Source organism: Electrophorus electricus, chromosome 12 (assembly GCF_041902795.1).
Source record: "Electrophorus electricus isolate QZ-2024a chromosome 12, ASM4190279v1, whole genome shotgun sequence".
In the NCBI taxonomy this organism is placed as follows: Eukaryota; Metazoa; Chordata; class Actinopteri; order Gymnotiformes; family Gymnotidae; genus Electrophorus; species Electrophorus electricus.
The window spans coordinates 23,528,005-23,542,406 of NC_137508.1; the positions used below are offsets into that span (position 1 = coordinate 23,528,005).

Sequence of the window (14,402 nt, forward strand, 5' to 3'; positions counted from 1 at the left end):
CTCAAACCCTCCCCCCAAACACACCCCCACTCCACACACACACTCACTCACTCACTCCCAGACATCCAATCTAATGTAAACAGCTTCTCAGCAGTGTTTCTGGGTCCTCTGAAGAATGCAGACGATAAGAGATCAAAGCCAGCGGGACCTCCATCCCACCACCTCAGGCCTGGAGGGTCATGCAAACAGACATGGTCACAAGTGTAGGCTCAGGCATGGGACGGGACGGGGACCCACCCTCCCCGAGTCCAGGTGCTCTGTCCACAACCACGCAGCCAACGGGGAACTCTACGGACCAGTCTAGGGTCCTTGAGCTCAAACAGACTGGTGGCGTGCTGTCATGGTTGGGAAATCAACAGAAGATGCAGTACATGCAGTACATGTCCCCCGTTGGCCATGCAGAGCTCAAGGGTGGTTCATGGGGGTTAAAATGACATTCATGGCAGCTAGCGTCGCAGAGCGGTGTGAGTGGAAAACACGCCTGTTGAAAAGGGCTGTCCATCTCTCGCTCTCTCATCTTTACTGCCTGTGTCTACAATGCTCATGCACTCCAGAGATTTGCAGTTTAAACAGGCATATCTGTCTAGGGGTTGAGGTTACAAGAGGCTTATTACAAAAAATAAAATAAAATAAAAAAAGTTGAAAAAAACCCTTTTGGAAATCCACATCTACTGAATTTAATTTAGCTCCCTTGAATGCATTAGATTCCTAGAATTTCATCTTCTGCACTTGGACACAATACTGTTCTCTCTTTTGAGCGTTGGTGTGCACGTCCCCTAAACAGAGCCCACTGAAGCAGACCGAATCATGCCTTGATTGTTTTTAATCCCACCTTCCAATATAAATCAGCTTCGAGGTTTTCTTCCCTCGCGAAAATGGAACAAACGGTCAGTGAGTCATGCCGCATTTTAGCAGCTCGGAGGAAAGTGAAAAGAAACCGGCTTCTTGTTTTGGTTGGCCTAAAAGCGCTAACCTTCATCTGAAAGCCTTCATCATTTTAATGATAAGGTCCCTGGTGACTGACAAATTAAAACTGTGGCTTAGGAAACGTAATGAACATAAATCTCATTACAGAAACATACTTAAGTGAGCGTTATCCTGCTTTATGCAGTTCATACTGTTATGCAAATATTTTATATAGGTTCAGGGAGACCGAATATGGCACTAGGCTAGAAGACAAGTAGGTGAACTCTGACCTTGTTCTTTTGCTTTCCAGGCAGAGATAAAGCCGATCCAGGCTAAAGCCCCTCCTCTCACTCCGCCCACTTTGCCTCATATGAGGACCCCCCCCCCAACCCCTCCCCCCTGCCTCTGACTCCACCCCTCTGCCACTGTTTGCCTGGAGTCCATAAGCGATTGAGTGTGCCCTGTTTACTCGCTGGGGTTAAAAGGAGATGGCCACAGTAACGAGGCACGTCAGACAGGGGGATTAAGGCCAGAGAGTCCTGGATGATCCCAGGGTACAATCTTATGAGGACCTCGGATACGTGCCTGCATGCATGCGTGCTTGTTTTTTTGTGTGTGTGTGTGTGTGTGTGTGTGTGTGTGTGTGTGTGTGAGTGAGAGAGAGAGAGAGAGAGAGAGACTCCCCTTCTCTGACTTCTACCACTTTACTAAGCAGGGATGATTCCATTTTGTTTCACCGCATGGGTGTAAGGAAAAATCCTCCACACTGATAGTTCGTCTACAGAGCTGTGCCCCCCTCCACAGCCTCCATCAGCAGCAGCTGGTCTCCACAGCTAACTACCTGCAGCTCACTGGCCGCACGCTCATTGGCTAAAGGGCATGATGCCTGATCCGCTCGGCTCGCTGGACGTGCCGAGTGGATGTCACCCAGCGCAGTACCTCGAGCCAAGCACGCCCCACCCCCCACCCACACGCCACCCCCCACCCCTCTCTTCTTCCTCTACTGTACATGACATCACAGCAGAAATAAGGGGGAGCAGAATATATCCGGTGAGCGCCGGACCCACCGGCTCACGAGCTACACGGCCCAAACGCGCACGACCCACGCTCAGAACTGTTCCGACGTGGCCCGCGCTTCATGACCCTCCCCGTGCCGAATTAAGAGAACTAGCCATTTTGTTCTGAAACTCAAAGCAGCTTTTTGCGCCTTAACATGCAATACCCACACATCTGCAATGCAGGTTTATCGTGTAACAATCTTTTGTTGTTGCTCTAAGTAAATGGTGATAAAGTCTACACAATCAAAGTCTTTATAATCTTGATTACTTCTTGATTACATTTTTATTCTTACCCATTAGCTAGATTCTGTCACTGGCCGTAAGTTATTTACAAAATCTGTTTAATCTCTAGCTAACATTTTGCATCGAGGGCAGTTTCCATCCTGATAAAGATCGCCTCGATACTCCTTGAGTGCATGGACAAGGGAAAACGATCTCTTAAGCCATCTGTTACCCACTGGGGGCAATTTTGTTTTCTCACTTTGGAACTAAATTTATTCCAGGTGTATATGTGCATTCGTGTACATCCTGCAGCTTAACATTAGCCTAGATTTAGTGTTTTATAGAAATCGCTGGCTAAATTTCCAGATCCATTGGGACTTTTGTTTTATCTTCCTGTTAAAATCGTCATAAAACCCACTTGATAAGGTTTCTACAAGCACTGGGATATTTGCTGAAATGTTCCGTCGCCATTTGTTCAAATCCACTTAGACTTCTGCTTGGATTCCTGTGACTCTTTCGGTGCACACGGGACAAAAACGTTTGAGGAAAACATTCCAGTCATGGAGGTAATGGATGGAGGCCATGTTGTCTGGCAGGCGGATGGAGTCGAGGAGTGTTGGGGAGACGCCGCCCCAATACCTGCCTGTGGGACAGGCGAACCGCTCACCAAGGCGACTGACAGGCCGGCTCATCCTCCCCTCCCCAAAAAAAACAAAACGAAGGGGTCAGGGGTCAGGCCAAGAGGTCAAGAGGTCCCTCAGTCGAGTGGCGCAGTACGTTAAGGGTGAAAGATTCTTGCTTGGTCTGAAATCTCCAGGGCTGATCCAGAAAGATGACTAGGGAGTATGGACAGGGCTGCTTCATATTAAATATGATGTCAGGAAGGAATGAATGACACTGCCACAAAGACAGGAAATGACCTTCCCTCCAAAAAGACCACTGCCACAGGTCAGGCAGGAACCAGGACACGTGGTCCCAATATATTCCCAATCCAATAGTCCTCCTTGTACTGATAGAGCGAGCGATCGGGGAATTAAACATTAGCAGCAGGTCTGAGGCGATGCTACGGAAACCGGTAAATTCCCAGGCCTGACGGATTCAAGATAAACACGGCATGCATGAGCGTGACGTGGACAAATGCATGCACAGGTGCATGTGCGCACAAACGAGCAGACACACACGTGCGTGCACACACACACACACACACACACACACACACACACACACACTGCAAATACAAGCAAGTGAACTCCCAGGACCAAAGAAAAATAGGCCACTGTGTAATGTCAGCATTTATTGAACAAATGACTAGGGTCCGGGGCATACTTCATTACTCTGATTATAGATCACTTCCTGTTGGGGAGCGCTTGGTGAAAACAAATGGAATCCCACAGGGACCATTCCCCCATGGAATGATGGGAAACCGCGGGGTTACAGCCTAAGCAACTGCTTAAGGGAAGGGTGTAGTGTTTAGGGGAACATTTTTAATGTTTGAGGGAATGCTATAGTGTTTAGAAGAACATGTCAGTTTTTAAGGCAAGGGTTTACTGTTTTGGGGAACATTTATAATGTTTAAGAGAATGTTTTAACATTTAATGGGAATGCTTTAATGTTTAAGGGGAATGCTATAGTGTCGAACAACAGTGTTTATAGAAAAGGTTTAGTGTTTTGGGGTAGTTGTAGTGTTTAAGGGAGCACTTTAGTGTTTAAAGAAATGCCTTTGAGCTTAAGGGACCATTTTGGTGTTTAAGAGCATGTTTCAGTGTTTAAAGGAACACTTTTGGTGTTTGCAAGCACTTCTGCCTTGAGGGAATTCTCATGTGTTCAAGGCTGCAAGGGACATTTCTGTGCCATTTGCTAGACAAACACAAGCCCAGTGAGGATGGCTTTACCCCTGAGTGACTCACCAAAGGTGCAGGAAAAATGTTATTCACTGCTTTAAATGCATAAATTATTCAAATGAAATTTGTGTGTATGAGCACGAGGGAGTGTGAGTATTGGTGCCATTTAAGTCAAACAGCCTGGCATCCAGTGTAGTGGAGAAACACAAGCGATGTCATCGACTACCTAATGACATGGTTGCCGATGGCAACGGGAGGCAAGGTGATTTATGCGTGGAGACAGAGATGAATGATTCATCGGTTCAGAGGGGACCCGCAGAGCCCCGCAGAGCCCCGCACGTCCGACAGACTCGCTGCGTTCGACCTGAGGCGTGAGAGTAGCCACCTTCAGTCCGGTCAGATTTCAGCTCGAGTTGTCGTTCTGGGGGCCTTCAAAATCTCACCTCCTTTTTTCCTTCATCGGGAAAATAAACGTCACTCCATCGGGTGGACGCGTGGCGGTGCTGCGGTTTGGGACACTCGTGCTGGAGCTTCTGTGTCGGGTGCCCTGCTTTGTACCACGGTTCTTCTCAGCCAGAGAAGCTTCCTCAGGCTTCTCCAGAGTCAGACTCATGCCTCGCTCCTCTCCCTCCAACAACGTGGCTCTTCGCCTGGATATAGCGCTTACTGAGCTCACCCAAAAAGCTAATGGTGTGATGAGTTTCCATCAATTAGTCCATCCATCACTCCTGCTTAGAGCGACTTGTGACTGCGTGATGCATCGTCTCCACCCTCCAACCCCCAAACCACCCACATACACCCCCACCCCCCACCCCAACTCCGCTGCCAAGGCGGGGGGGCCTGCAGATACAGCGCAGCTACTAAAAAAAAAAAAGAGCACATGATCCCACGCGCTCGTGCACGCTCCTGCAAGCTAGTGCACAGGACTGCTTCGTGTCTGGGTCTTGATGAGCTCCGTTAAAGAGCTCGCATGTCTCCACATGCACACTAAAGAGCTTTAGCTGGAGCAGGGAGACGTCTGCCCATAAGTCTGCTCCGATGCCAGGAGGCATGCGTCATGGTGTGAAGAAGGACGTCTGTCATTTATGGTAAGAATATGTGTCATTTATTCATTTATTTGTGTTGTAACTCTGATCTCCACGACCCTTCCAAAGGAACCACTGTAATACAATTACAGACAGTATTAAGCTCGTCATGCATGTTTGTTCATTAAAATGTCTTTGTTCGTTCTAATTTCATAGTTGCTAGATGACTGCTATTACAGCAAACTGAAAGCTTTCTAGAATCATATACAAACTGCAGGCACAGAATATAAAGCAAAAAAAATTGATTTCAAGAACTCCAGAACTTTGATATTTTTTAGCATCTAATTTTTAAGTTCTGTACCATCAAATGAAGTGCAAGAAGGAAGCATGAGTAACAGGGCTAAGGGTTATGGAGTGAAGATATCTGGTGTTTGAAGATACGTTTCTGTAGCATGTAGAGACCGGCTAGGCCCCAAGAGGCCCGCGCGGATTAAAGTTCTGGAGCAGTAGCTGGAAGAAGGAGACATCCACGGAGCACAGATGGAGTGGAGAGGCAGGAAAGGTCTCCAACACTCTTCATCTCGGAAATGAAAATGCCGTTAAAGTTGAGGAAAGGGTTGAGGTCTGCAAAGGCATTGGAAAGAACATGCTCGTGGAGGGGCGCAAAACAGCCTGCCTGGTTAGCTCTGACTTCGGAGGGCCAACCTTATGCAATGAAAGAGGATCTAATACACCCCCCCCCCCCTTCCTCCCCCACACACACTACTTTGGTATTTGCCAAGGGAAGAGTAGCCAGGGATCAGCAGATGAAGGGCGAGTACTGTATACAAATGTACGGGCTCCGAGGAGGCCTAGGGGTAAAGAGAAGACGGTCTCGACACAGGCTCGACAAGCTGGATCAAGCTACTCGCCGGCCTCGGAAAAGATCATTAAATAAGCCAAGAAGAAAACGCTGGCACAGGAGATTCAGAAGCCTGCAGAGACGTCTGAGCAGCAAGGCAGGTCTGCGATCCAGTTGGCGGGGAAATTCGCCCAAAGAAAAAAAACAAAACAAAAAAAAACAACACAATGGCTCTTTAGATGATAATGCGGCACGACGATCCAAACGTCATAGCGCAGATACAAAGTGTGAAAAAGCAATTTTGTGGATCGATCCCTTTCATGCAGAAGCTAGACGCACTCTTTCAAACGTGGGGGCTGAGCCCCTGGGCTGGCCGATGTGGCTAAGCCCGCTTAATTGGTTTTTCGTAGGGTCGTGAGCCCCCGAGCTAAGAGTAACCCAGGCATAAGAAAACAAAGTCCCCTCAATCCAGAACAGAGAGCAGCCCACACATGAACGGAGCTCCTGGTGATGATCCTACATGTGGAAAATGAAACATCTAGCAAATAAACAGATCAGACATCGTACTCAAACTCCAAAAGAGGAAGATTACGACTTTGTCAAATGCGCTTCTATTTAAACCACAATTAAACAGGATGTTTCAGACCAAGGTCCTTCATAAGCTATACAAGCAAGGTGCTTCTGTAGGAGCAAGAACTAATATATATATAATGAGCCCCTTTTATACACATATACGCATGCATAGTTCAGACTTCATCTGTATATACCCTCTCACAAGGAGTTGCATGTGTAGTAGTATTCAAACAGTATTCCATCCTCTGTTCTCATCCATCCTTGTATTTCTTCCAGTGCGCCCTGGTCCCCCAGCAGCTGACGCAGACCTTGTTGACCCAGGCGACATCTAAGCTGGTCTGACACTCTTATTTTGGACCGTCATTGTTAGTGAAGTAGGCGGGTGCCATAAAGGATCTTGCCCAAGGGACCACACTGAAGACACCCTGGTCAAGATTCAAACTCCAGACCTCCTGTACCTCAGGTCTGTGGTGTAACCCACTGAACTATCTTGGCTCTCTGCTGTGATCTTCAAGATCAGGTCAAGCAACCAGACACAGTAGTGATGGATGAACAGCAGAAGAGGGCTGTAGATGTAGCAGTCACAAGTGATGGCAAAATCAGGGAAAAAAAAAATATACTAGTTCTAGTACACACACACACACACACACACATATATATATATATATATATATATATATATATATATATATATATATATATATATATATATGCACAAAGAGGTGCTTAGTTAGGAGAGTTGGCCACCATTGAACTAAATTAGGTACAAAACCAAAGTGGAACGTTTAAAGTATCTCTCTCTCCCTCTCTCTCTCTCTCTCTCTCTCTCGCTCCACAGGGCCAGCGCTGCCGTTTGCCAAGATTTTAGGTTGTTTTTTTGGGTGTGTGTTTTTTGTTTTGTTTTTTTCCCTTTTGCCATTTAAATGGGAAGAAGGGTGACGGTTAGAATGTTAACAAGTCAATTTACCAATCTGGACAAGTATGTCAAAGCCCACAACCGTTACTGTGGTTCTTATTCTCTCTCCCCCCGCCCCCTGCTCCCTCCTTCTCTCTCTCTCTCCCTGTAAGACAGAAAGGACGACAGCCTAAAACACAGTGTATTATGTACTTTAGGGTTTCTCAGTAGGGAAGAAGTCATTTCCATGTTCGGCTTAAAGTAGCCCATATGGTATATTCTCACCAGGGGCAGAATAAACAGAAAGCGTATTCATTCCGGTAGCTGTTTACGGGTGACTTCATGAGTCCTGTAGTGGTCCCTGTAGTTTCATGTTAAAGAGAAGAATTATAACCATTCAAAAGTAACTGGGACTCTGCTGTTGGAATGTATTTATATGGACCATGCTGAATGATGGTTTTGATTTAGCACTGAGTTTTTAGTTTTGCCGTCAAACAACAGGAAGGTCAGTTTGCCACAGTTCCTGAACCCAGCGAGGGCGCCACGGGGTGGAACGTACTTTACAGGCCAATCGGAAGACGCTGTTTACCACAACAATCAAATGACCGTGATTCTCTGAGCCACCCAAAGTTCGCAGTGCATTACAAGCTGTTTGAAATCCAACCCGATTCCCCCTGGATAGCGTTCCAGGAAGAGGTGAAAGCGCACTGGGCAGATAAGAGAAAGTGCTGTCTTTCTAAAGAGGTCTCAGCCAGGATGAACCCGTCACAGCTAGCGGTTCTCACCTCACTAAATGATAGGTGGGACGAGAGAGAGAAAAAAAACAACAGGTTGGTATATCAGTCATCCAGCAGCAATAAAAGAGAGTGAGGTGATAAAGCCATCTTTCACTCACTCTCTCTCTCTCTCTCTCTCTCTCTCCCCCCCACACACACACTCAGACAGATAAAAAGAAAAAGGATGATGGGCTTTGTTTTGTGTGTAACACACAGGAAGAGAGGAAAAAAGAAAGCAAAAGCTCTCGGCTTTGTGGTAGAAGCCCCCTGATGATACAACCAGTGATCTCTTGCCACGCAAAGAGCTTTCAATCAGGAGTCTGCTCCTCACCTCCCCAGCTGAGCCAGATGGGTTTTTATAGTGCCGGCTTCACTCCAGTCATTCCATTTTTCCCTTCATCCAGCAATTATTTACATAGGATTAACCTGCCTGCCTCCCAGCAAGGCTGGACTCCAGCTCCCAGGCTTCCTAGCGCTTCTTAATGCCAAGCATGGAGTTCCTGACCAAAGCACAGTGGGGCCCCGCTGGTGAAACCAAGCACCGGCGTTTGTTGCGGGGGTTAATTATCTTAGCAGACGCCGCTATCGGGGGACGGAGACCAGAGGATGTGGTGTTTTTAACGTGGGGTTGTGTTTTTTTTATTGTTATTATCAAGGGACTGTTTCTGGAAGGTATGGATGTTCCAAAGAACACCGACAGACCGGCCCGAGAAAACGAGCACGCACTGTCCCGCCGCCAGGCGGGTCACACGACGCACGAGCCAATTATAGGAGAATAATGAAGACAGCAAATTGCCCTCGAAACGTTAACTGTCGTGACGAATCAATGAGGGGACCGCGGTGACATACACAGAGGTGCCAATAATTGGGGCGTGTGGGCAGCACTGAACCTCCAGCTCCGCGGTCACACCCATTCCCTGACAGGTGCTACAGTAAGTGGTTTTGTCACGGACGCGTGACCTCTGATCTCAATCAGGCACAAACCCCTCAAGTCTCTAACCCCCCCCCCGATAAGGGGGAGTTCCCCACAGTCCTAGAGGGGGCTGAGGCCTTCAGCCTTTATCAGATAACACACGAGCCACAGCGTGGAGCTCGATGGGACATGGGTAGGGTGTCATGGCTGCTAATCGCTTCCTCACAAGGGGGAACAAAAATCAAGTACAGTCCCGAAACCTGCCCGTGAAAATGAGGCCCTGATGGGGGTGGGGGATTGTGGGTAACACCCTGGAACACAGGAATAAACAAAGCCAGTGCCTCGTGCAATGATTATTTCAATCATGGCAAAACTGCGTGAAAAATCCCTCCAAACTGTGAAAGAAAATATACCTTTGTTCTGTGGCATGAAGACCCATCCACCCACCCACCCCGGGCCTCCGATTTCATCCGCTGCTTGACAGGTGACACATGCATAGTTTGACATTTGGGGGATAGGGGCGTGGAATCAGCCACGCGTGGTCCCGTCCAAACGCGGCCGCTCTGTCCTTAGAGGCCGCCGCGGTCCAGTCCCTGTGGGCCCGGGACGCTGTAGGACTAGAACAGAGCCCAGATGCCATGGAAAAGTGATCACAGACGGGATGCTTACCTCCGCCGCCGCCGAGCAGACTGGAGTTCGCTGTAGAGGAGACAAAAGAGGGATGAGAAGAAAGGAGACAGGATCAGTGGCAGGTTTAAAGAACATTTCAAAGAGAAAACACTTCACCTCAAAGAGGACGCCATTATTTAGATAAGAGCTGGCACAGACGTGGACCTCGAAGGTCAAGCACTCTCAAAAGGTAGATCCACTCAGAAGGGAGGTTTCTAAGGTGCTAGGCTGTGTGCGCTCTTGTGTGTGCGCACGCACGCACTAGGGTGTGCGTGTGCTAGCGCGTGTGCGTGAGCTAGGGCGCGTGCGTGCGTCTGCGCACCGTGCCACTCTCGCACGGTCAGCTGCTTTCCGTCAGCACTCGGACAGCTTCACGGAGGGCCGGCAGAGTGACTCTAAACAGATGCCTCTTTGATGTCGGGTTTCAGACCTTTGATAGAGAAGCCTGGCTGGGAGGGGTAGGGGGCGGAGCCCTGGAGCTCTATGAAACCCCTCTCTCTCTCCCTTAGCCCAGATAACAGGAGTACAAACAGCCCTGATGAATTCCCAGTGCTGCTTCTCACCCCTCCGGTCCAAATGGCGACAACATGCCTTACAAGCGGGCGCTGATTATGGGCGCCTTGTTCACGCAATGCTGGGAGCCCTCCAGCCACAAACATCTGCCGTTCCTCGGGTCATCGGAAGGTAACGTCAAAGAGAGTAAAAGAGAAACTTCATGACTGCAGAAGCTCGACGGGCGAATGAGGGGGGACTAAAAAACAACCCAGAAGACAGGAGACTCCTGCCTCCAGACACTTCGCTTCCCCGGCCTGATTGCAGGACGGATTAAGAAGCCACTGTTAATTTGGGCGCAGTAGGTCAAAAGCAAAGCAGACGTGTTCAAACGCTCGGTTCACACCGAGAGAAAACCTCCCTTCACTCTGTATATCCCAGCCTCCCCAGTCTGGAACAGGCATCAGCAGCAAAAAAAAACCATAAAACCTGACAACAGAAGGACTGTAACCAAACATCCACTAGCCAGAAACAGGGGGGGGGGGGGGGTGTTAACGTAGGTGATGCTAGACAGTTTCAAATCCTCAATCCTTTCAAATCCTCAATCCATGACCTCCCCAGATTCAGAAAGAAAAAAAACAAAAACAAACAAACAACCAAATAGCAGGAGCTTGGGTTTTGGATGATGCTCCGTTTTCTCTCAACTGCCGTTCCAAGTTAAAAGCGCCGCGTGAGCGCGTGGGCGGGAAGACAAAAGCGGTTTGTTGTGTTTTTTTTCTTTTTCCTCTTTGCCAGAACGTGCACCTCACTGGGCTATTTTGTTGCGCAAACAGTAAAAGTGATGAAGATAAACAAATGTTTGGGAGCTGGCCGCGAAGGCGCGGCTCCTGCCTGCAGTGCTTCTGAGCACTGAGAGACATTTCCGTCGCCCTGTCTAAACGTCCCGGTTCTCCACTACAGCACGCTCCGGCTGAATGGAATCCAATTACAAGTATAACAATAAAAGGATCGGAAAAGATAAAAGTCTTGTAAAACACTCACATTTACCGGATACTTTCACAGCCTCGGATGTTTAATAGACTTCGTATGAAGCCCATTAAAGTGTAGGAGATCAGTAATCACAGCCTTTCAGATTTACCGCTGTCATAATCTCAACTCAGGAGGATGTTACATGTTTCAGATTTACTGTTGTCATAACTTCAGCTCAGAAGGATGTTACGTGTTTTGTGATCCGGTACTTAACAAGATTTTCAATGCCAGAATCATTTAGTCGGGAACCAGGCTTAAAGTCTGTCGATCCGCACGGATCAATACGAAACTACGTGTGGTCCAGGATGTGTTACAACCCGTGGTGAGACATCTTGATGGAAGACATCCATTCCTCGATGGCCGGAAGATGACCCATTACTTTCTCACATAGGGACACCTCTTACACAGTAATACTAGTATCGTATGTATACATTTATATTTATAGTATTTAGTTGATGCTTTTATCCAAAGTGATTTACAATCATGCCTGAACACAACTTGAGCAGCTGAGGGTTAAGGGCCTTTTGCAACCTTCTGATTGGAGGCTCGGTGGTTCAAGTCCCTATCAGAGTGGGGTTTCCATGTTCTCCCTTTGTCTGCGTGGGTTGGTGCTCTGTCCTGGTCTTCACCTCCTCCTCTTGCGGTCCCCCAGGGGTACGCTGTGCACAAAATTGGCTACTGCTTCTCATCAGGTCTGTGTGTGTGTGTGTGTGTGTGTGTTAAATTTTTTTTTTAAAAAGAGTGATATTTGTAAAAAGTGTTCTTGAGTTTGAGAAAGGCGCTATATAAATGCAACTAATAATAAGTCGAGTACCTTAACCACTGAGCTACCACTGCCCCATATGTATATAGCTAACGTACATATACATATATATATATATATATATATATATATATATATATATATATATATATATATATGTGTGTGTGTGTGTGTGTGTGTGTGTGTGTGTGTGCGTGTGTTCCATATTTACCACGTCGGTCAAGACGACCACAACCTGTGATGTATACGGTTGCTTTTTCTACAAGATAGCGCCCTACCAACGTAATCCAACCTCCGCCTAATTATGCAGGATTGTGGGAAATATGTGTAAACTGGTGCAGTACAGCTGGAGTCACGGACACCCAGCTCATCCAGGGACGTAGGGCCAGGGAAAGCTCATCGATGAGACACTGCAGAGCACGATGTTTTGGGTGAGCAGGACAAACCAAGCCCGTTTACGGCTCACCTCTATACACGCTGGGAGCAGCACCGCGTCTCAGCGGGGACTTGGGGGAGCGTGTTGGCCTGGAAGGTACAAGTGAAATCTTTGGCTTGGTCTGCTCTATGTCTTTTCTTTACTTCTTTTGCTTGTCGTGATATTCCTCTCCCTGTGTGATGCGAGTCACACCAAAAGCTCTTTTCCTCCTCTCCCGTTATTCATCTTTTTCCCCCTCTCTCGCTCTCTTTGGTAGCACAAGAAATGTCTTACACATGCAGGAGAACTATCTGTTACCTCGGCGGACGGCAGAAACGAAACTAACCCTACGGCAATTGATATCAAGGGATGCATTAAAATCCTCAAAATGAAGAGAGCCTTTTTTTTTTTTTTTGACGAGCCCATATCAAGCGGCAGGGAGCATGAGAACAAATGAGGAACAGCTGTCTGTTTCTCCAAAAAAAAAAAAAGAAGAAGAAGAAGAAGAAGAGATGAATAACCTGCAAACTTTCACACACCAGGAGCAAATAAGAGAGATCTGTCATAGTTCGAGGAATGCCGAGGTTTGCTATTCGTGTAGTGATGCGGAGTGACATATTTACTAATACACACACACACACACACACACACACACACACGCGCGCGCACACGCACGTGCATACACACACACACACACACACGCACGCACGCACGCGCACACGAGCAATGGGCAGGTCCAACAGAGCTGCTTGAGCCGGAGCAGAAACCGCAATGAATCATGGGACAGACGAGCATGCCGCAAGCCCCACTCCAGGGCTAATGGGCACCATTACAGCTTGAGAAGTGACAAGCAGAACAGGTGCTGTTTGTCTTGATATTTCACACTTGTTCTTCTTAGTGAAGTGGCCTTCAGTGTCCTTAGCGAGGTTTGCCTCAGTGTCCTTAGCGGGTGGGCTGCATTTAAGATGCAACTCCATTGCTAACTGTCCTGGAGAAAAAAAATAGCCTTCAGAGCCTCTTTCATAGGGAGGTCAATCAGTCTTTAAAAAAACAACCACAAGGAAAGCACAGTTCAGTCCACCAGCTACAAAAGGTCGTCTGGACATTCTGTTCTATTCTTTCTTTCTTTCTCATCACACGTATCTGTCAAAATTAAACCACCAACATTTAACACCTTTTAGCTCAGTTGCCGGCTGGGAGAAGCACAGAGGTGTGAAACCCATCACGGCTCACTTCAGTGGGCAGGGTAGCAACTATCCCACCAACCCCGCCAGGAAGAGCCGCGTGCAGCCGCACTGGAACAGGAGCGGCCAGAGAGGAAGTCGCGCACTCTGCTTCCCGCGCCATCGTGCCGTTGTCCCACGGGGAGGGAAACGCAGACGGCCAGCGGCTGAAGGACGCTTCCTGCTGTGACCCAGATGTATCTGGGAGATGTGGAGAGTGTAGCTAGGAAGTACTGCAGCGAAACGCCTCAGAGTCCCCAATCTAACAGCACAGTGACGAGCTGGTTAAGTTTATACGCACGCACAAACACACAAACCTATGCACGAGCTGGTCATTAGCCAGTAGTGGTAGAGAAGTTTCTAACACCTGCCTCAATTGTGACAACATCCTCTATCAGGTTTACACACACACACACACACACACACAAAATCACACTTCTGTCCTGTGTCTCTCTTTGAACTAAGCCATTACACACCACAGCTAAAAGTAGCACACTACTACCCATCATCCCCCACAGGCATGCAGGACATCTTCCCGAGGGAAGGGAGCTGATCACCAAACGCAGAAGGTGCTGGCTTCGATCTCGCTCAGAAGCATGCGCGCTCACGGGCAACAACAGGAAACCACGTTTCATAACCGACAAAGACGACGAGCTTAATAAGCTTTGCATTCTTGTGAATCCATCCAGACGAAACCCGAGTAACACGACCTTCGTCTGAAACCTTGATTTCTTTCCAGTGACACCAGAATCAGTCTAGAA

The 14,402-nt window shown here is 47.9% G+C and overlaps 1 protein-coding gene across 12 annotated transcripts in view; it reads right to left on the reverse strand.

Annotated features, from left to right (window-relative positions):
• Nucleotides 1-14,402, reverse strand: part of macrod2 (mono-ADP ribosylhydrolase 2) — a 486,124-nt gene that overhangs the window by 335,143 nt on the left and 136,579 nt on the right. For 11 of the 12 annotated variants that reach the window (XR_014126642.1, XR_014126641.1, XR_014126639.1 and 8 more), the window contains exon 4: nt 9,720-9,749. The exons of the other annotated variant lie outside the window; for it this stretch is intronic. Coding sequence is in view for 6 of the 11 variants with exons in the window: in XM_081724942.1 (XP_081581068.1) it covers nt 9,720-9,749 (30 nt within the window). In the remaining 5 variants the exon portion in view is untranslated. The remainder of the gene's footprint in view (nt 1-9,719; nt 9,750-14,402) is intronic. 12 annotated transcript variants of the gene reach the window in all.